We start from the raw sequence: 23,705 nt of genomic DNA, 5'->3' as shown, positions 1-23,705 counted from the left end.
CGATTGTTTCCCCTGTGTATCTGGATATTTTCAAGTTTTGTTCTGTCTCAGCCTTCGCCGTTTCAATCAAACAGACCTGGATGCTCACCCCGTTTCCTTGGATATTCTTCTCAAAGCTAGTCCGTTCATTCAAGAGTCAGCTCAATAGAGTTATGCCAGAAGGAAGCTGTACTTGACACTCATGAAGAATCGTTTTTTACTGGCCGTGTGAGAATAGCCTTCAATGACAAATTAAGCAATAACGCCTACATGCTGGGCTGGGAAATTGAGGATAAGCTGGACAATTGAAGGATGAGGCTGCAAACCTTGTCCTTCGATTGCCTGGTTTATGCTCAGTTCCTCGCTTCTGTCGGGGTACAAATACGTTCTCGTTACATGGCCCACAGTCTCAATATACTAAAGGCACACTTGAGCAAACTGGACAATTATCTTGTGGCACCACTTTCATCATAGGTCACCATCTATCCAGTCCGAAACCCTGGTTTCAAACCCATTGGAATATGAAATTGTCTTCAGGTATAATTAAAAATATATAGTCTTCCAACTTGTTCTTACATTGCAAATTTACTCGCCCACTGCTGATTGATATGTTCTATATATACAGCCAGAGCAATTAGTAGAGTTTTAAGTGGAAACTAAATTAAATATGAAACAAATTCTATTATAATGCATTAGAAAAACCATTAGCAATCAAATGTATAGATCAGCTCTTTTTCTGAAAATTGATCTGAAGATTGTTAAGAGAGATACATGGAAAATAACAAAACCTCAGGAGAATTTAAGTGATATTGTTACATACTTAATATTTTCCATAGTATTGTACTATGCAAGGTCTTGCACCTTGGCACTTAATCTCTCTATCCCGGTCTTAAGTGCCAGTCCGTAACTCTAGCAATAGTTCTAAACATTAAACTGCATCACTCGGTGAACTTACGGTGGCTGAAAAATAAAAAGGACTTTGAAATATTGGTAAGTGACTATGAGAAATGTATCTGTTTCCATGTGGTTGTCAGTGTTTAATGGTAAACCAGGATGCATATGGGGCAGTCCAAGCATGAAGGGCAGTAGGACATTCAAGCAGAGAGCTGCTCTGTCCCTCTGTGAGATCAGACGCCTGTCACTTCTCTCATCCGGCTGTCAGCCTTGAGACACTATAACTTGCCTTACCTCTGTGTTGTATACTCCATATATCAGGAAGATGAAGAGACCCTATAAAGACAAAAGGAGGGGAAAAAGCTGTTAACTGTAATCATTTTTTTTCACTTGCAATTTTGAAACGAAGTTTCCCTGAGAACAAACACAAAGAGGTTCTTGCAACAGACAAGGTCAATTTTTATTTTTCAATTTCATGAACTGTAGCTCAAGTATCCACCACAGAGGAACGCAGCTTTTTACAAATCTCTCTTATCCAACTGAATAGTAAATCAAGGTTATCGGGAGAACTGGGGGGCCTTGAAAAGGAACAGGTCCCCTTGAAACCACCTCCACAATTATTGCAATCACTTGTGATGCAGAACCTCATCAAGATGCACAAAGGTCAGTAATATTACACACTTTGCAACACTGCCAGGCTAAACGGGCAGCATAAATTCACCCGATCCTGCGTCCACTATAGATTCACATGAGATCGCTTGTAGTCGAGTACCGGACGTTATAGATCATAAGATCATAAGTGATAGGAGCTGAATTAGGCCATTCGGCCCCATCAAGTCTACTCTGCCATTCAATCATGGCTGATCTATCTCTCCCTCCTAACCACATTCTCCTGCTTTCTCCCCACAACCTGTGACAACGGTACTAATCAAGAATCTATCTATCGCTGCCCCAAAAAATATCCACTGACTTGGACTCCACAGCTTTCTGTGGCAAAGAATTCCACAGATTCACCACCCTCTGACTAAAGAAATTCCTCCTCATCTCCTTCCTAAAAGAACGTCCTTTAATTCTGTGGCTATGATCTCTAGTCCTAGACTCTCCCACTAGTGGAAACATCCTCTCCACATCCACTGTATCCAAGCCTTTCACTATTCTGTACGTTTCAATGAGGTCCCCCCTCATTCTTCTAAACTCCAGCGAGTACAGGCCCAGTGCTGTCAAACGCTCCAGATCTGATAAGTATGTTATATACACCAGGAGTTTGGATCTCATTTGTGTACTTTTTACCAGTTAACATTTTGACAATTAGAAAGCTAACTAGCTAAGAAAATATTGACTCAAGATTTAAACTGATAGATGTCTGGACGGTAATGGGATGGCAGGTTCTGAGGATAAGGAGAGAGAGTGGACATGACACCGTGATCCAAGGCTCTTGACGGCACACTTGCTGATGATACAAAAGTTAGTGGTTTTGCAGATAGTGAGGGTGGTTGTGAAAGATTGCAGCAGGATCTGGATCGAATGGCCAGAGGAATGGTTGATTGAAGTGTGAGGTGTTGCAATTTGGGACGTCGAACTAGGGCAGGACCTACACAGTGAATGGTAGGTTTCTGGGTAGTGTTGCAGAGCAGAGGGATCTAGGAGTACAGGTGCATGGTTCCTTAAAGGTCAAGTCACAGGTAGATAAGGTGGTTAAAAAGGCTTTTGGCACTTTTGCCTTAATCAGTCAGGGTATTGAGTATAGACATTGGGAGGTCATGTTGCAGTTGTATAAGACGTTGGTGAGACTGCATTTAGAATATTGCGTGCAGTTCTGGGCACCATGTTGCAGGAAAGATATTGTCAAGCTTGAAAGGGTTCAGTGAAGATTTACGAGGATGTTGCCAGGACTAGAGGGAGAGGTTGAGTAGGCTGGGTCTCTATTCCATGGAGCGCAGGAGTATGAGGGGAGATCTTATAGAGGAATTCAAAATCATTAGAGGAATAGATTGGGTAGATGCACAGAGTCTTTTGACCAGAGTAGGGGAATCGAGAACCAGATGAAGGTTCAAGATGAAGGGGAAAAGATTTAATAGGAATCCGAAGGATAACTTTTTCACACAAACGGTGGTGGGTGTATGGAACAAGCTGCCAGAGGAGGTAGTTGAGGCTGGGACTATCCCATCGTTTACAAAACAGTTGACAGGTACATGGATTGGACAGGTTTGGAGGGATATGGACCAAACACAGGCAAGTGGGACTAGTGTAGCTGGGACATTGTTGGCCGATGTGGGCGAGTTGGGCCGAAGGGCCTGTTTCCATACTGTATCACTCGATGACTATGAATAGAACTCCAAAATTACATCCCTGTAGGATTCATCCTACCCCACAATTTGGGCACAAAGGTGAAGTAGGAATCATAGTGCAGTGCTGGAGGATTTCTGCCTTAGCAAATGCCATGTCTTGCAGCCAACCTGTTAAACTAAAGATAGACATAAAAAGCTGGAGTAACTCAGCGGGTCAGGCAGCATCTCCGGAGAGCAGAAATGGGTGACGTTTCAGGTCAAGACCCTTCTTCAAACTGAGAGTCAGGGGAAAGTGAAACGAGAGATATAGACGGTGATGTAGAGAGATATAGAACACATGAATGAAAGATATGCAAAAAAGTGACGATGATGCAGGAACCAGGCCATTGTTAGCTGTGGGCTAGGTGACAACGAGTTCCAGCCAATGAGACTCAACAAGATGACTTTGAAGCCGGTACGACTAGGGTGGGGGAGGGATGGAGAGAGAGGGAATGCAAGGGTTACTGGAAGTTAGAGAAATCAATATTCATACCGCAGGGGTGTTAGCTGCCCAAGCGAAATATGAGATGTTGCTCCTCCAATTTGCGTTTAGGAGGCCCAGGACAGAAAGGTCAGTGTGGGAATAGGAAGAGGAATTAAAATGTTTGGCAACCTCACTTCTAAAATCAACTCAAGCCACACTTCTCTCATCGTTTGAAAGTGTTTCTCTCCTGAACTACTCAGCTCTGTTTATACAGCAGCCCTGTTTGTTCTTTGTGGTCCTGGCAGTATGGGAGTTTTCTCCACATCTAACCTCACCAAATCCTCAACGAATTTCACTCATGTTTATGGGACATTAACCAAGTCAATGAAGATTACAAAAAGCGGAGAACGTAACCCAGTCCATCACGGGTTCTGACCTCCCCACGATCGAAGGGATTTATTAAAGGCACTGCATCATCAAAGACCCACACCACCCTGAGCTCGCTCTCATCTCACTTCTGCCATTGGGAAGAAGGTACAAGAGTCTTAATACCATCACCTCCAGGTTCGAGAACAGCTTCTTCCCAACAACCAACAGGCTCTTAAACACAACAAAACATTAACTAAACTATTAACTAAGAATTGTTTTGGTTGCAATACGGACTCCAGGCTTTTTGCATAAATATTATTTTTTTTAATATTCATTTTTTAATTATTATGTAATCTGTAAATTCAGTGTTTACGGTCCTGTTATGGTGCTGCAGGTAAGAATGTCAGGTGTCCATCATTGGTACAAATTACAATTAAACACTCTCGACTCATCGGTTACCCACCGCTTCAGCAATATATAGACAATGTTTTAGTTTTAGAGATACAACGGGGAAACAGGCCCTTTGGCCCACCGAGTCCACACCGACCAGCGATCCCCTTGCACTAATAATATCCTACACACACTAGGGACAATTTCCATTTATACCAAGCCAATTAACCTACAAATCTGTATGTCTTTGTGTGTGGGAGGAAACCGAAGACCTCGGAGAAAACCCATGCGGTCACGGGGAGAACATAAAACTCCGTACAGACAGCACCCGTAGTCAGGATCGAACCCGGGTCACTGGCGCTGTAAGGCAGTAGCTATATCCGTGCCGCCCCTAATGTCAGTCATTTATTACAAAGTTTAAAGCTTCATTTTAAACAGCGTGAAGCAAAGGCCAAAGTATATTTACTGCAGAAGACACAATCAAAAAGGTGACACATTAACATTGTGGATACATTTCATGCAATGCCACAATATCATAAATATTTTAAATCACTCACATCCCTTGGGAGTTGCATTATCGTTACTAATGTTGACAAGAATAAGAATTTAAATGGTGTCTCTTCAAATGATGGAAGAATAATTCTATAACCAAGAAATGTGATAACACACTATCAATAGAACCAATTTTAAGGATTGGAATATACAAACACAGAATTTGGTAAAGTGCTCAAATATATTTGAACCAAATGCAGGAGCCAGTCCCATCATGTAATCCGGGTGCAGACACTAATAAATATTTAACTCCAGAATGATAAAATTTATCGTACAAATTTCCTTGATGAATCAGTGCAGTTGTTTGATCAGTGACGGAGTCCTTGGTTTTATCAACATTCACTGGCAAAGACATTAATTGAAGATAGACACAAAAAGCTGGAGTAACTCAGCGGGACGGGCAGCATCTCTGGATAGAAGGAATGGGTGACGTTTCGGGTCGAGACCTTTCTTCATTAATTGTAGGTTATTAATCTAATGGGCCTGTCCCACTTAGGCGACTTTTTAGGCGACTGCAGGAGACTATGCGGTCGCCACATGTTCGCAACATGTTCGTGGGTGGTTGCCGGGGAGTCGCCTTCATGGTCGTGAGGAGTTCCCGCATTCTGGGAACTAGTCGCGGCCTCATTATGGTCGCCGCAAATTTTTCAACATGTTGTGAAATTAGCGGCGACCAGAATGAAGCCGCCATGGAGAGTAACAAGAATTCTCGTGCCTTAGGTGGGTCGCCAGGAGGTCCTAGTGGATTGCCAGAAGGTCATAGGTTCTCGTAGGTTGTAACCGGTGCTGACTGGTGAATTTCATTGGCTCATTGGGAAAAAAACCGTTAGCAGTTTTCAGAACCAAGGATAACCGACCGGTAATGTTAATGTCCGCCGAGCTTCACAGCCGTGTATCTCTGGATTCTTAAAAGTTGTCTCCACTCCTTCTCTCCCCCCTTCTCCCCCCCCCCTCTTTTAAAGGACTTACGTGACCCTTCCCGTACACTGTGCTTTCACCGTCTTATTTACAGCGCCAACCTTCCTGTTCATCGCGGTGCGTGTCTGTATCACATTTGATTTGCACCGTGTGAATTTCACTCAGACATCGCTCCCCCGCTTGCCGTGTCCCCGCCTGCATAACGGGCTGGTGAAGGAAGCGCTGTGTGTGTGTGTGTGTGTGTGTGTGTGTGTGTGTGTGTGTGTGTGTGTGTGTGTGTGTGTGTGTGTGTGTGTGTGTGTGTGTGTGTCTGTGTGTGTGTGTGTGTGTGTGTGTGTGTGTGTGTTCCACTCTGACAGTCGCCATTCCTGTCGCCGGTATTTCAGGTGACTGGCGGTAACTTGACTGTCACCGAGCAGTCGCCTGAAAAATCACCTAAGTGGGACAGGCCCATAATGCGGCAAAATTTTAATTTCTTCTTTGCAGGATCCCAACATACATCCCATACACGTCACAGACACGGACACAGAACATCATGAACACTGACAAGTCACGGACACATCATGGACCAGAACTGTGCAAGCCTTAAACTAGAGTCACCAAGACACTTGCAGCCTTCTTGCTTTGCGACTTCAGTCACCATTTTGCCAGCCAGCACTCAGAGTCCATTGTCATTTCAGTCCTATCGCACTGCATCATGGACACAACATGCTCTTTCACTATTTTTTATATTGGTCACATACAATGCAACAGTGACTGAGATATGTAGGAAGGAACTGCAGTTGCTGGTTTCAACCAAAGATAGACACAAAAAGCTGGAGCAACTCAGCAGGTCAGACAGCATATCTGGAGAAAAGGAATAGGTGACGTTTCGGGTCGGAAGAAGCGTCTCAACCCGAAACATCACCCTATTCCTTTTCTCCAGAGATGCTGCCTGACCCGCTGAGTTACTCCAGCTTTTTGAGTCTCTCTGCAACTGAGATAATTCAATTCAGTTTCAGTTTAGTTTATTGTCACATGTACCGAGGTACAGTGAAAGGCTTTTGTTGCGTGCTAATCAGTCAGCAGAAAGACAATACATGATTACAATGTATTTGTAATTAGAAGGGTTTCGGCCCAAAACGTTGCCTATTTCCTTCGCTCCATAGATGCTGCCTCACCCGCTGAGTTTCTCCAGCACTTTTGTCTACATGATTACAATCGTTCCATTTGCAGTGCATAGATACATGATAAGTGAAAGATGTTTAGTGCAAGGTAAAGCTAGCAAAGTCTGATCAAGGATAGTTCGAGGGACATCAAAGAGATAGATATGTAGATAGGTAGGGTGATGGTAGTGGTAGATAGAAACCCCACTTAGTCATATGGATGGGAAAGGGTTAAGTGCAGGCAAATGGGACTAGCCCAGTATGCCAACTTGGTCGGCCTGGACAAGGTAGGCTGAGAACTATTTCTGTTTGTACAGCTCAACGACTCTCTCTATCTCTCCTACAGTTGGCTGAAATGTTCACAGAGAGCCCTCATTTAAGGCAGAAACACTACTCTCCGTGCTGAGGCTGGCCTGGGTGCGGGGGTGGGAGACAATCCATTTGACCTTATCATCGGATAAAGATCAGCTTTTACAAGATACGTTTGAACATAATTTTTAGATCTTTTACAGTTGGCAAATATTGTCACAGTCTGAAACGTCACAAAATTCATAGTTTATGAAACGGAAAAAAATCTCAAACTGGGCTACAATCTTTCACCATTGAAGCCCTGTCCCACGGTGCGAGTTCATTCCAAGAGCTCTCCCGAGTTTAAAAAAAAAATCTAACTCGTGGTGAGCACGGAGAATGAACGTAGCGGGTACGTCGGGGCTCGGGGACGTCATTTAGCGCTAACGGCAGGTACTCGGGAAGACTCGCTAACGGCAGGTAAGCACGGGAAGACTCGTGAAAATGTTTCAACATGATGAAAAATGTCCACAAGAGCCCCGAGTACCAACGAGTGGTCATTACCGTAAATCTCCGAGTTCGAATCAGGGCCAACTCGGGAGAACTCTTGGAATGAACTCGTACCGTGGGACAGGAGTTTTAGCTAAAAGAATCCAATGGTAGTCCGGATGAATATATACATGTAAAAGAAAGCTAAATACCAGGTGAAATCTGTTTAGTTTAGTGTATAGATACAGCATGGAAACAGGCCCGTGGGCCCACTGAGTCCACGCAGACCAATGATCACCCATACACCAGTTCTATCCGACAAGCCAGGGGCGATTTACAGAGGCCAATTTAGCTAGTCTTTGGGATGAGGGATTGAAATGGAGCACGGAGAGAAACCCCACGTGGTCACGGTGAGAACGTGCAAACTCACGAGAGTGGGATAAAACCCAGAACGCTGGCGCTGTGAGATGGCAACTCTACCGCTGCGCCACTGTGCGGCCCTGTCATGAGTTGCCCTGTCCTTTAAGAAGGTGCTTTAAAAGGATTTCACTATAGTAATGTCTAAAGTTAAATGCACCACTATCAATCACACATTACATTTAGACAAATGCCTCTCATCAACTGTACTATACAAACATGGATGTTCTAGGAACAACCACTTAATCCAATATTAATTTTTTCATAAATGCAGTACAATCAGTTTGGTTGGCCGGGAGTTAAAATTATTATTCCTCCTATTGGAACATGACAATTTAGAATTTGGATGACACTGAGAATCTAGATTAATCTTCAAAAGAACCAAGAACTTTGCCAGGTCTGGCAGCGCCTCTGAAGAAAAGGAATAGGTGACATTTCGGGTCTAAACCAGCATCTGCAGTTCCTTCTTGCACAAGAACTTAGCTACCTGTATGAGTTTCATTATAATTGGCAGAAACATACTGAATTATTTCAGAACAGCAGGGAATACAAAGCAACAGGTTCCAGAATCTCACACGACATCTAAACCAGGTGTATCACTTTGGCTTAACTAGTCTGAAGAAGGGTCTTGACCCGAAACATCGCCCATTCCTCTTCTCTAGAAATGCTGCCTCACCCGCTGGGTTACACCAGGTTTTTGTGTTTCACTTTGGATACGGTCTATTTCAGTATCAGATCTGGATTATTTTCAATTACTGAGCATTACTTCTTGTTCCTACTTGAAAGAACTAAAGGTACATTAACCCCTTAAGTTAAAGGTATTTTAACCCCTTAGGTTAAAGGGATATTAACCATCTAGGGTAAAAGTACATTAACCCCATAAACCTGACTTCAAATAACTTTTCCCTTGGTCAGCTTTACCAAAACAGCTTCACTGCTGATGTAGGAGCTTTCTGCACAAATGTTAGTTGTATTAAATACACTACAATGGCAACTGCACTTCAGAACTAAATGTTTGACAGCAAACTGCATTGGGACCCCCCCAAAGTAATTATAGGTGTTCCTGGAATTCATCGCCAGGCATGGAGCTTAACAATCTTCACCAGATTCCGTGAAGTTTCCTTGCCTCGCTCAGGTGACAGCTTTGCAACATGCCCTCCCACGAAACTGCAGGAAATTGCAGCAAATTGTGGACGCAGCCCAGACCATCACACAAACCAGCCTCCCTTCCATTGACTCCATTTATACCTCACGCTGCCTCGGCAAGGCCAGCAGCATAATCAAGGACCAGTCACACCCTGGTCACTACCTCTTCTCCCCTCTCCCATCGGGCAAAAAGTATAGAAGTATGAAAACACGTACCTCCAGATTCAGGGACAGTTTTATCCCAGCTATTATCAGGCATCTGAACCGTGCTATGTAACTAGAGAGCGGTCCTGAGCTACTTTCTACCTCTTCGGGGACCCTCGGTCTATCTTTGATTGCTTGATCATGTATCTATACACTGTGAATAGCTCGAATGTAATCATGAATTGTCTTTCCGCTGTCTGCTTAGCACGGAACAAAAGCCTTTCACTGTACCTCGGTAGACGTGACAATAAACTAATACTGAAAACTGTAGATACTGGAATCTTGCTTAGAAGACAAAGTGCTGGAGTAACTCAGCGGGTTAAGCAGCAGCTCTGCTCCGACCCAAACGTCACCTATCCATGTTCTCCACAGATGCTGCCTGACCCGCTGAGTTACTCCAGCACTCTGTGTCTAACTTTGAGACATGGACATGCAAAGAAAATAATTGCCAAATACATTTAACCATCTGTCCCGAAGCTGATTGCCAAGCCTCAAACTGGTGAAGAAATCTTCATTGTAAACTTAACATTACTTCCACAAGCCAGAAGTATTTTTGCAGATTACAAAAAGAAAGATTAGACCCATCCCTCCGTCTTCCTCTGCTCAACCAGAGTAACCTGTGGGCACTGACCAGCAATGGACCAACAGGCAAAGTACACAAGGGGCTAGCACAGCCTGGAGTTGCTGCCTCACAGCGCCAGAGACCCAGGTTCCATCCTGACTACAGGTGCTGTCTGTACGGAGTTTGTATGTTCTCCCTGTGACCACGTGGGTTTCCTCCCACATTCCAAAGGCGTACAGGTTTGTAAGTTAATTGGCTTTTCTAATTTGTAAATTGTCCCTGGTGTGCAGGATAGTACTAGTGTACGGTTTGAATGCTGGTCGGTGTGGACTAAAGGGCCTGTTGTGTGGGCTAAAGGGCCTGTTTCTCCACTATCTCTACAGTCTAAGGACACCAGCAAAACAAAAACCTCATAGTCACAAGGTCATAACTGGCCAGAACAGAATTAGGCCATTCGGCCCATCAAGTCTGCTCCGCCATTCAATCATGGCTGATCTATCTCTCCATCCCAACCACATTCTCCAGACATAGAAACATAGAAAGTAGGTGCGAGAGTAGACCACCAGGTCCGTCGAGCCCGCACCGCCATTCGCTCATGGCTGAACACTAAACAGACACACTTACCCACAAACAGTAGACACAAGACACAGAACACAAGACACTACCCTCCCCTTTATACCGCTATCACCCCTCTCCACCCCAAGAACCGCGTGATCTCCTGGGGGAGGCAAAAAACCGGATAAAAACCCAGGTCCAATTCGGGAAAAAAAATCCGGGAAATTCCTCTCCGACCCCAATCCAGGCGATCGACACTTGTCCAGGAGATCACTCAGGTCTTACTATACTAACCATACCTAGGTCCATATCCCTGCCTTCTCCCCGTAGCCCCTTATCCCCTTGGCAGCTAAAAAACCATCTATTTTAGACTTAAATATATTTAACGTTTCTGCTTCCACTGCTCTCTGGGGCAGTGAATTCCATAAATTAACCACCCTCTGGGTGAAGAAGTTCTTCCTCATCTCAGTTTTAAAAGAGCCCCCCCTTATTCTGCAACTATGTCCCCTAGTTCTAGTTTCCCCGATCATTGGGAACATCCTCGGTGCATCCACCCGATCAAGGCCCCTCACGATCTTATATGTTTCAATGAGATCGCCTCTCATTCTTCTAAACTCCAAAGAGTAGAGTTCCAGCCTACTTAACCTTTCCTCATATGTCAATCCCCTCATTGCAGGAATTAATCTTGTAAACCTTCGCTGCACTGCCTCCAGGGCTAGTACATCCTTTCTTAAGTATGGACCCCAGAACTGTACACAGTATTCCAAATGTGGTCTCACTAATACTGTGTACAGCTGCAGCAAGACCTCCGTGTTTTTATACTCAATCCCCCTAGCAATAAAGGCCAAAACTCCATTGGCCTTCCTGATTGCTTGCTGCACCTGCATACTAACTTTTAGTGATTCATGTACTAATACCCCTAGATCCCTTTGCGTTGCATTACAACGCAGCTCCTCCTCATTTAGAAAATAACTTGCCCTATCATTTTTTTTCCCCAAAGTGAATGACTTCACATTTATTAGTATTAAATTTCATCTGCCAAGTTGTTGCCCACTCACCTAGCTTATCTATATCCTTTTTCAGACTCTTCCTATCCTCCTCATCCCCTACTTTTCCTCCCATTTTTGTATCGTCCGCAAATTTTGATATATTACACTTGGTTCCCTCCTCCAAATCATTTATATAAATTGTGAACAACTGGGGTCCCAGCACCGACCCTTGCGGAACCCCGCTAGTTACCGGTTGCCATCCCGAGTATGAACCATTTATCCCCACTCTCTGCTTCCTATTTGTTAGCCAATCCTCTACCCATGCTAATATATTACCCCCAATCCCATAATTTTTTATTTTTAGCAATAGTCTCTTATGTGGCACCTTGTCAAAAGCCTTTTGGAAGTCCAAGTATACCACATCCACCGGTTCCCCTTTATCCACCCGGGTTGTTACTTCCTCAAAGAATTCGAGCAGATTCGTTAAACAGGACTTCCCCTTCACAAAACCATGCTGGTTCTGTCCGATGAAGTCATGTTTATCCAAGTGCCCCGTTAGTGTTTCTTTAATAATTGTCTCTAACATTTTACCCACCACCGATGTTAGACTAACCGGTCTATAGTTACCCGCCTTCTGTTTACTTCCTTTTTTAAATATAGGTGTTACATTGGCCATTTTCCAATCCACTGGGACCGTTCCTGCCTCCAGGGAGTTTTGGAAAATTATCACCAATGCATCCACAATCCCCACCGCTATCTCCCTCAAGACCCTTGGATGTAATCCATCAGGCCCAGGGGATTTATCCTCCTTCAGTCTCATTAATTTCCCTAATACCACCTCCTTGGTGATCTTAATAGTATTTAGCTCCTCCATTCCTACCGCCCCCTGTTTATCCAGCGTTGGAATATTTTTTGTGTCTTCTATGGTGAAGACTGATACAAAATACTCGTTTAATGCCTTTGCCATTTCCATGTTCCCCACCAACAACTCTCCAGTCTCACCCTCCAATGGACCAACGTTCACCTTAGCCACCCTTTTTCTTTTTATATAGCTATAAAAACTCTTACTATTAGTTTTTATGTTGTTCGCTAAATTCCTTTCATAGTCTATTTTCCCCGTCTTAATTAAGACCTCCCCATAACCCCTGACTCTGTGATGGTGAAAGATTGTAACCCAGTTTGAGACTTTTTTCTGTTTCATAAACTATGAATTTTGTGACGATTCAGACTGTGACAATATTTGCCAACTGTAAAAGATCTAAAGAATTATGTTCAAAAGTAACTTGTAAAAGCTGATCTTTATCCAATGATAAGGCCAAATGGATTGTTTCCCACCCCTGCACCCAGGCCAGCCTCAGCACGGTGAGTAGTGATTCTGCCTTAAATGGGGGCTCACTGTGACCATTTCAGCCAACTGTAGGAGAGATAGAGAGAGTCGTTGAGCTGTACAAACAGAAAGAGTTCTAAGCCTACCTTGTCCAGGCCGACCAAGTTACCATGCTGGGCTAGTGCCATTTGCCTGCATTTGGCCCATAGTCCTCTAAATCCTTTCCCATCCATATGATTAAGTGGATTTCTATCTACCACTACCATCTCCCTACCTATCTACATATCTATCTCTTTGATGTCCCTCGAACTATCCTTGATCAGACTTTGCTAGCTTTACCTTGCACTAAACATCTTTCACTTATCATGTATCTATGCACTGCAAATGGAACGATTGTAATCATGTAGACAAAAGTGCTGGAGAAACTAAGTGGTTGAGGCAGCATCTATGGAGCGAAGGAAATAGGCAACGTTTCGGGCCAAAACCATTCTAATTACAAATACATTGTAATCATGTATTGTCTTTCTGCTGACTGATTAGCACGCAACAAAAGCTTTTCACTGTACCTTGGTACATCTGACAGTAAACTAAACTGAAACTGAACTGAATTATCTCAGTTGGAGAGAGACTAAAAAAGCTGGAGTAACTCAGCGGGTCAGGCAACATCCCTGGAGAAAAGGAATAGGTGACGTTTCGGGTCGAGACCCTTCTTCAGACGGAGAGTCAGGAGAAAGGGAAACGAGAGATATAGAGGGTGATATAGAGAGATATAGAACAAATGAATGAAATATATGTAAAAAAGTTACGATGATAAAGGAAATCGGCAATAAAAATGGGCTGTTTAAAGAGGGAGTGCAGAAAATGCTCGGCATCTCGATCACATCTGTATAGAAACAAACATTAGTTTCACATCCTGTCTCAATCAGACGATGCACAGCTTATAACGAGGAACAATGCAAGGAAACAGGAACGTAAGAAAATTATCCCTCCCCAAACACATCTACCCTCTCAAGCTATCTTTTCTTACATGAGTGTTCTCTAGAACTTACTCCCCCTGTCAAGTTCTTAGTCATTGTTTCACCATCTCCTCACTTGTTTTGGCTTCAGTTTTTGTTATGGTCATAGAGCAACAAAGCAGCTTTGGGCCTGGTGCTGAGTTACTCTGGGTGTGGTGGGATGAGAAGGATGTGACCAGGAGATGTGTAGATGGAGCTCATGCTGGCTATTGTACTACAACAGGTATTAGTAACGTGGGGCAACAAGAGGAATGATGAGCAAAAGTTACAGCTGATCCATTTTGATATAGAGTGATAATCTTTTTACGATCAATTTTATGATCGGGCGACATGGTAGCGTAGCGGTAGAGTTCCTGCCTTACAGCGTCAGAGACACGGGTTTAATCCCAACTACGGGTGCTGTCTGTACGGAGTTTGTACGTTCTCCCCGTGAACTGCGTGGGGTTTCTCCAAGATCTTCGGTTTCCTTAAGGAAGATAAAGGATACAGGCCATTGTCTTGACCTGAAACGTCACCCATCCTCTCTCCAGAGATGCTGCCTGTCCCGCTGAGTTACTCCAGAAGTAAATCTTCGGATTAACAAGAATCATTTAACTTAATGAGTGGCAGATTTTCACAAAATGCTTAATTAAATTATGTATCACTTACAATTATCTAACCAGAATTTTGATGCGGTTGACCCAAGAAACATTGTTAAATAATGTTTATAGTTAAACATTGTTAAATAATTCACAGGTTGGAATCAGCAAATGGCAGCATTTATTCCTCACCCTTTGTCCGCAAAGCAAATGGTATGCTTGGTCATTTGAGTGGAGGGTTTAGAAACACTGTTATATGCAGTACAGACAGCAGTCATCTTTTCCCACTTTAATGAACCACATCCCTGTTCAATAGGTAGACAAAAGTGCTGAAGAAACTCAGCGGGTGAGGCAGCATCTATGGAGCGAGGGAAATAGGCAACGTTTCGGGCTGAAACCCTTCTTCAGACCACATCCCTTTTCAATAGCTTCCTCAAAGTAATGGGATTTGTGTTCATTACTCCTGTGGACATGCACCACAAGACAAAGTGTGCAAACTATTTAAAATTTTAATACTCAGATGTTTTAAGGACGGTGGTGAGTCATGAATCAAATTAAAGACACGTTTACAATCAAAATAGATGCCTACCTAGCTTTGGCTTGTATTAGTTGATCTCTGAATTCACAACTACAGTTGCATTTCCTCCCACTCTAATATGCAGTCTTTCACACCCCTGTGAGAAAACAATAACTTCCTTAATCCCATGTTTATTCTCTGGGCAGTATAAGAATCTTCCAGTAACCTCGCGGCATTTTAATTTCCTTCAAAAAACGACATTTGCCATAATTCTCATGACCACATCTGTCGATAGTAGTTGACAATAGACAATAGACAATAGGTGCAGGAGTAGGGCCCTTCGAGCCAGCACCGCCATTCAATGTGATCATGGCTGATCATCCACAATCAGTACCCCATTCCTGCTTTCTCCCCATAGCACTCTGCTATTTTGAAGTTGCATTAGTTGCATTAGTAACATTATGAATATCAATCCAGTGCTTTATTCAGGACCTGACGGGAAATGCCACCTATCCATGTTCTCCAGAGATGCTGCCTGACCCGCTGAGTTACTCCAGCACTCTGTGAAACGTCACCTATCCATGTTCTCCAGAGATGCTGCCTGACCCGCTGAGTTACTCCAGCACTCTGTGTCATATATTGCAAACTAGCATCTGCAGTTCTCCTTCATAATTACACACGTGGAGCAACGTATGGAGCAGGAATGACACTCGAGAGTGCCAGTAACTGAGGAGCTCTGATACCCTTGTTTGAAGACACAAGAGACTGCAGTCTCAGCGGGTCAGGCAGCATCTGTGGAGGGAATGGATAGACAGCGATTTGGATCAGGACCCGTTTACAAACTGAACAGCTGCTACTGTTGGCTACTTTTGCAGTTGACCAATTTACATCAAGCCTGCAAATGAAACACATGCAAAGACAGACTGCACCAATGAATCCGAGCATTAATTGCAAGAAATGCAAGCAAATTCTTCTTGCAAAACCACCTTCTAGTCTACATTCTGAGATGCCCACCTTCTTATTTTGTTGATTAAGCTTCACTTAGCAATAATCAACACACAATAAAAAGTGCATCTAAATAATACAGTATTTTTATTACTGGCACTTTACTTCAATTAAACCTGCTGCACCAGGGCATATTTTCATAGCCTAAAATGTTACTTTAAGTCACATTGAGCTGAGCAAAATACAATGAATTAGATAGATTATGATTAAATATAATAACTGTAACCACACATGCTATAAACCTTCACAGAATCTATCCAAGCATGTAGTAATTCCCAAAGCTTCGCTATAATGTAGAGCACAAATATTTCTGTTCAAATTTGATGTGATATATCAGTGAAGCATTTACTGCTAAAAAGAGATTGAGAGCAAATGTATCTTCGGCCACTATGAATAAAAGCCCTAGTTTCTCATTACTTTGTGACAAGAGCCAGGAATTCACTTTAGTTTTCATTTAGGCTTTCTGCCTCGGTTTATGGATGTATGCCTTCATGCTTTTATTCCTCCTTCGCTTCACACATATGTAATAAATGATTATAAATTTTCACAGCCGACCGCCTTTCTTCTCCACTCACACAGAGTGCACAAACTTCGGAAGTTGCAAGTAAAACTCAACAAACACAATTATTTATGATGTTGTCCTTGGTAACCGAGATTTCAATGCACTGATGAAAAGTATGATTAAAGACAGACTGCGCCACGACAAGGAGAACCAGGGACAAGTTTCTATTTTTCACTGCAAATATATAATAGCACTTGACACCAGTTTCATACAAAATTCACCAGCTACAGCGATAGAAACTAGCTGGAGGCATCATTGCCATTGCTTTTTCCCCCCAAAAAATACCTCTATAAACGAATCAAACTGCACTCGTGCTGAGTAAAGGGATACTAATTTACCAAATGATTTTCAATTTATTTATACCTACACTCAGTACTGTTTTTGCATAACCCACGAGTCACAGATTTGCTGCCGTCTAATTAAAATCAAAAAGCGATCATTGTTCTTAATTCTCTGCATCAATGTCATTTTCAAAAGGCAAGTTCTCATTCATTTCCTAACAATTCCTTTAAATTTTCAGTACGTTTTAATCAAAATTACTTTGCTTAGATTTATCCTGAAATTCGTATAAATTTCTTCCTTAACTTGGTTGTCATTTTTCCTCCACGTTTAATGATCAGGGAGGATTAGTAAAATGACTGCAGTGACTCCCAGAGAATTATAACATCAATCTGAAGAAGGGTCCCGACCCAAAACGTCACCTATCCATGTTCTCCAGAGATGCTGCCTGACCTGCTGAGTTACTCCAGCACTCTGTGAAACGTCACCTATCCATGTTCTCCACAGATGCTGCCTGACCCGCTGAGTTACTCCAGCACTCTGTGAAACGTCACCTATCCATGTTCTCCGGAGATGCTGCCTGACCCGCTGAGTTACTCCAGCACTCTGTGAAACGTCACCTATCCATGTTCTCCACAGATGCTGCCTGACCCGCTGAGTTACTCCAGCACTCTGTGAAACGTCACCTATCCATGTTCTCCACAGATGCTGCCTGACCCGCTGAGTTACTCCAGCACTCTGTGAAACGTCACCTATCAATGTTCTCCACAGATGCTGCCTGACCCGCTGAGTTACTCCAGCACTCTGTGAAACGTCACCTATCCATGTTCTCCAGAGATGCCGCCCGACCCGCTGAGTGACTCCAGCACTCTGTGAAACGTCACCTATCCATGTTCTCCACAGATGCTGCCTGACCCGCTGAGTTACTCCAGCACTCTGTGAAACGTCACCTATCCATGTTCTCCACAGATGCTGCCTGACCCGCTGAGTTACTCCAGCACTCTGTGAAACGTCACCTATCCATGTTCTCCACAGATGCTGCCTGACCCGCTGAGTTACTCCAGCACTCTGTGAAACGTCACCTATCCATGTTCTCCACAGATGCTGCCTGACCCGCTGAGTTACTCCAGCACTCTGTGAAACGTCACCTATCCATGTTCTCCACAGATGCTGCCTGACCCGCTGAGTTACTCCAGCACTCTGTGAAACGTCACCTATCCATGTTCTCCAGAGATGCTGCCTGACCCGCTGAGTTACTCCAGCACTCTGTGAAACGTCACCTATCCATGTTCTCCAGAGATAGAAACATAGAAAATAGGTGCAGGAGGCCATTGGGCCCTTCGAGCCAGCACCGCCATTCATTGTGATCATGGCTGATCGTCCCCAATCAATAAGCCGTGCCTGCCTTCTCCCCATATCCCTTGATTCCACTAGCCCCTAGAGCTCTTTCTAACTCTCTCTAAAATCCATCCAGTGATTTGGCTTCCACTGCTCTCTGTGGCAGGGAATTCCACAAATTCACAACTCTCTGGGTGAAATTTTTTTTTCTCACCTCAGTCTTAAATGGCCTCCCCTTTATTCTAAGATGCTGCCTGACCCGCTGAGTTACTCCAGCACTCTGTGAAATGTCACCTATCCATGTTCTCCACAGATGCTGCCTGACCCACTGAGTTACTCCAGCACTCTGTGAAACATCACCTATCCATGTTCTCCAGAGATGCTGCCTGACCCGCTGAGTTACTCCAGCACTCTGTGAAACATCACCTATCCATGTTCTCCAGAGATGCTGCCTGACCCGCTGAGTTACTCCAGCACTCTGTGAAACATCACCTATCCATGTTCTCCAGAGATGCTGCCTGACCCGCTATATTACTCCAGCACTTTGTGCCGTCTTACGATCCAACCATTCTTGCCCTCCCTGAGCAACAATGGCCACTGCAGCACTTCATGCACTGGAGTCCCGCGCTCAATGTTTTGGGACTTGGTTAAAAATCCAAATTGCCCCGAGTTTTTCAGTCGAGGCCTTGAAAGCCCACCAACCACTTGCTTTGACCTTTCAATCCTCCATCAATATAACACACATGGGCAAATTTCATTCAGTCAAAATTCATTAAGTGTTCATAAACATTTAAAACAGCAACTTTACCAAAGCAACAGGAAAAGGCAATGTGTACAACAAATCTTTTTAGCTTCTGAGTTGTGTGTAAATAAATTGAACTCTCATTTGGTAAATGGATGTGCCTTTACTCACCCCGAGAGCAGCTTGATCGGCTTACTGAGGTGAGGACAGGTCTGACTGAGGGAGTGGGACATGGGAGAAGGGGAATATACTTTAATGAACAGGAGTGGGATACAGGAGGAAGGCAATGTATTTGTGCGCTGAGAGTCTACACAAGGCATTAATGAACAGGAGTGGGACATGGGAGAAGGGGAATGTATTTGCCAGTCCCTCTCTTAAAACACATGAGAAGCAACTAATGGGTGGTCCCTCATCTAGGTCTTTGGGGTCTCAAGGAAAAATGGCCAGTTAAATGGTTGGATCATGCACACCGTACACAGATCGTGTTTCCATCTCTGGTGGCAGGGCTAATAGGGATCAAACTCTGGCAATGGAAAATTGTTCTCAGACAAGTACTAAATGCACATGAGTGCATGTTGAACTCCAGTGAAGTTAATGGAACCAATTTCATGAAGCAGTTACCACACACATACAGTGCTATACGGCACATTTAGTGCTTGCAATTGTGAATGAATCTCTGAAGAGAAGCAACCAATAAAATAAAATGATTCCATTTCATACACATTCCTCTCCTGAATGGAATGGAATAGGAATGCAATGGAATTATTTTTATTTTTATTGTCACATGTGACAAGGCACAGTGAAATTCTTTGCTTGCATAGCCAAGGTGTACAAATAGCAGCCACCTACGGCGCTGACAACGTTACAAAGTACGTCGGCTCCTCCTTTGTTCTCCCCCCCGCCACATCGAGTCCTCCATTGTTCGTCGTCCCCCCCCAACACATTCTCATCGACCGCCGATATGAAGCATATTAATGCAGAATTGGCTGGCAGTTGCCATAAGGTGGTGCAGTAGGAAGTGATTTTTTGAGGTTCGGCATGAAACATGTTGTTGGGTTGATGCCACCATCTTGTTCAACATCTGTCTTCAACCGGCCGACAAAAGCAAAACCACGCGGACTTGTATAACCCCGATACAAAAGAGAGTCTGCAAGCACTTAATAAAAAGGGATGCTAGACACTGCTCAAGGCAAGACCAACTCAACAACAGATCCAAATATGCATATTTTGGGACGTTCAAAGATAGCTTTTGGGAGAGAGATACAATGGCTGTCTGAAGCAACTTGACGTATGTGATGATTACCATGGATGCCAATTGTAAAAATACTCTTGAGTTCCAACATCTCAATGTGACGAGCAATCAAAAGATATATTTAAAATAAATATTTCAATTTTGGGCATATTGAGGTGAAGTTCTGAATACTAATGTACCCCTTGTTTCAATGGGAACTAAACCACCAAATTGGCACAAAACTCATCAATGCAAACTCGGTGGTATCTCTGCAATTGGTCAACAACCCACACATCCAACACTATGGCAAACTTCAAACATATCATGTGTAGGACGAACTGCAGATGCTGGTTAATCCCAAAGATAGACACAAAATGTTGGAGTAACTCAGCGGCTCAGACAGCAACTCTGGAGAAAAAGAATAGGGGACATATCGGGTCAGAATGCATCATTCTCTCCTTATTGAGGTAGGCCAAATCAGTCGAGTGAAGTCCAGTGGCATGTTGACCACCACAGTCCACAGGGTATCAGCACCCCAGGCCAAGCTCAACCAAGTACTGTCCCACCAACAGGACACGAGTCCAGAGCCCAACCAGCCACAGTCAGCGGTAGAGAGGAAGATGGAAGGAAAAAAGCAGAATGGAGCAGTCACTGGTTGTGGCTGAAGAGAAAAGATGCTGTCTGGGCTGCCACGTGACCATCTAGAGGCTAACCATAAGACACACACCAGGGCTGATCACCCTGCGGTGGGCCTGCCTCGACTGAGGGTGTCTTGTGATAAAAGGCCGATACACCCAGTGATGTTGAGGTACACAACTGAAGATGTGTCTGATTGGTAGCAAAATCACCTAGTGGTCACCCCCAAGAATACCGGGTGTCAGTTGTGGTGAAGAACCTTAGGGATTGTAACATCCAGTCCTACTAATCAAAAATTTAGAGTCCTATCACAAAATAATCCATTACATATTATATACTGCCCAGTCTGAAGAAGGGTCTCGACCCGAAACATCACCCATTCCTTCTCTCCAGAGATGCTGCCTCTGTTACTCCGGCTTTTTGTGTCACCAGCATCGGTGTAAACCAGCATCTGCAGTTCCTTCTTACACATGATCCATTACATATGTTACATTGCAGTAAAACCTTGACTTATTCTTTTCAATAGTACATGCATCCAAGAAAGTCCTTTCCCCCAAAGATTACTCATCAAGATATACACAAAAATGGGGAAGTATGACATTATGATCACAATGAATCACAATGAATGGCGGTGCTGGCTCGAAGGGCCGAATGGCCTCCTCCTGCACCTATTTTCTATGTTTCTATGTTAAAACGCGCATACCTTTTTGTCTAAATTTAACCTGATCACGGCTTTTCAGTATTTAAACTACAACAGCAACCCGTACAATAAGGTTACAAATACTGTGTGTCTCAGAAGTGGGCAACCCAAGTGGGTTAAATGACCAGAAAGGACATGAAACGGGGAGTGAAGGCTGACCGTGATTGTAGAATAATTTGGCACATGGTTGGTTGCCGTGTTATAACTCTAGGCTGTTTAAGATCAACTTACAAAGACAAACAGAAATGGATTTAACAGCTTTTAAAATTATTCTTTAGAATATTTGTGTAATTCTGGTTCAATTTTTGGTCACAATAGAAAGATTGGAACTATTAACCCTTATTTTGCCCGACTGTTTAAAACCAGTCTTGTCCTTGTTCCCTTCAGTACCTGATCTTTCTTCAGAGCATTCCACCTAAATGTTAGTGACACTGCACATATGGAGCCCATTGCAGAAAAGTGCCTATGAGGTTAAACACCGCTAGAGAGTTCAAACTCTATGTAAAGGACATAATAATGCCTTTGACCCATCTCACATCAACGCATTAATCACAGTATTTGATGGCTTTTAACCCAACTTATCAAAGCCCAAGGAGAGAGTTTTCAGTCAATTATAACTTTCAAGTTGAAATACTACAGAAACGCAAGGAGCGACAGCAAATTTTCAGAGACGTTTTGTTAACCGAGTCATTATTCAAACAAAATATCCAGTAATCAGCGATAACAAATGCACTGCTTGACGAAATACCCACAGCTCACCACGCCTGTATTCCTGTACATCGGAGCGAGCGTTTGGGAGAGGGCTGGGATGGATTTGCCATCTGCTGTGGGGATACAGGCATCTTCTCCCGGGTGCAAACTCGGATCGCACTCACATATTCACTTTGTCACCCAGAGTTGCGAATCTGTGGAATTCTCTGCCACAGTGGGCAGTGGAGGCCAATTCAATGGATGTATTCAAGAGAGAGTTAAATGTAGCTGTTAGGGCTATAGGAACCAAGGGATATGGGGAGAAAGCAGGAATGGGGTACTGATTCTCAATGATCAGCCATGATCATATTGAATGGCGGTGCTGGCTCAAAGGGGCGAATGGCCTACTCCTGCGTCTTTCATATCCGATCTACGAACTGCTCGTGGAACACACGGTTAAAAATAAAAACATAGAAACATAGAAGATAGGTGCAGGGGGAGGCCATTTGGCCCTTCGAGCCAGCACCGCCATTCAATGTGTTCATGGCTGATCATCCACAATCAGTAACCACGTCGCCTATTCCTTCGCTCCATAGATGCTGCCTCACCCGCTGAGTTTCTCCAGCATTTTTGTCTACCTGTAACACTAATTGCATCAGTTAATAAATCCCAGGGACAATTAGAGGCTGGGATTACTTGATATATAATCTGGCAGCACCAAATACCCACCTTCCCGACCTCAAAATTGCAAATGGAACAATTATGGAACAATTATGCATGGACTGAAGAAATGTCACATACCTACACCAAAATCCTTGCCTATTGTGTTCTCAATAAATAGATTCCTGGCCTAAGTAAGAGTTCAAGGGTGGGCTGGCAAGTGATAATATGCGGGGGGGGGGGGGGAAATCAAGTTGGTTGCCACTTTAGATTTGTTTTATCTGTCTACCAATTCCTTGATTTACTCGTAGCTAAAGAATTTAACATCGCACATAATGCAAACACTGCAGCAGAATTCACATCCCAGTATAAACAATGGTCTCCTAAACACTGTAGTATGTGTTCTGCACACTTCAATGTTAAACGAACCAAGTCCTGATAAATCGAATTAATATACGTGGATACTCGATGGTTGGCACAGCCATGATGGGCTGAAGGGCCTGTTCCTGTGTTGTATGACTCTCTCCACATAAGCTGGGGAATGGCTGAGTTTTCCTACCAACACAATGGGGTCATCGTGCAGCTGAACTGTCAAGTGAAATCACATGTAGGAAGGAGCTGCAGATGCTGGTTTACACTGAAGATAGACTCAAAATGTTGGAGTAACTCAGCGGGACAGGTAGCATCACTTGAGAGAAGGAATGGGTGACGTTTCAGGTCTTGAACCTGAAACGTCACCCATTCCTTCTCTCCAGAAATGCCGCCTGTCCCGCTGA

General features: G+C 43.7%; 1 protein-coding gene across 2 annotated transcripts in view; it reads right to left on the bottom strand.

Annotated features, from left to right (window-relative positions):
• Positions 1-23,705, bottom strand: part of LOC116977450 (adhesion G-protein coupled receptor D2-like) — a 316,744-nt gene that overhangs the window by 167,693 nt on the left and 125,346 nt on the right. For both annotated transcript variants that reach the window (XM_033027889.1, XM_033027890.1), the window contains exon 21: positions 1,168-1,209. In XM_033027889.1, the coding sequence (XP_032883780.1) occupies positions 1,168-1,209 (42 nt within the window). The remainder of the gene's footprint in view (positions 1-1,167; positions 1,210-23,705) is intronic.

This window comes from Amblyraja radiata, chromosome 10 (genome assembly GCF_010909765.2).
Source record: "Amblyraja radiata isolate CabotCenter1 chromosome 10, sAmbRad1.1.pri, whole genome shotgun sequence".
NCBI classification, from domain to species: Eukaryota; Metazoa; Chordata; class Chondrichthyes; order Rajiformes; family Rajidae; genus Amblyraja; species Amblyraja radiata.
Note: the sequence above shows the minus strand (reverse complement) of the source record. Positions and strands in the feature narration are given on the sequence as shown.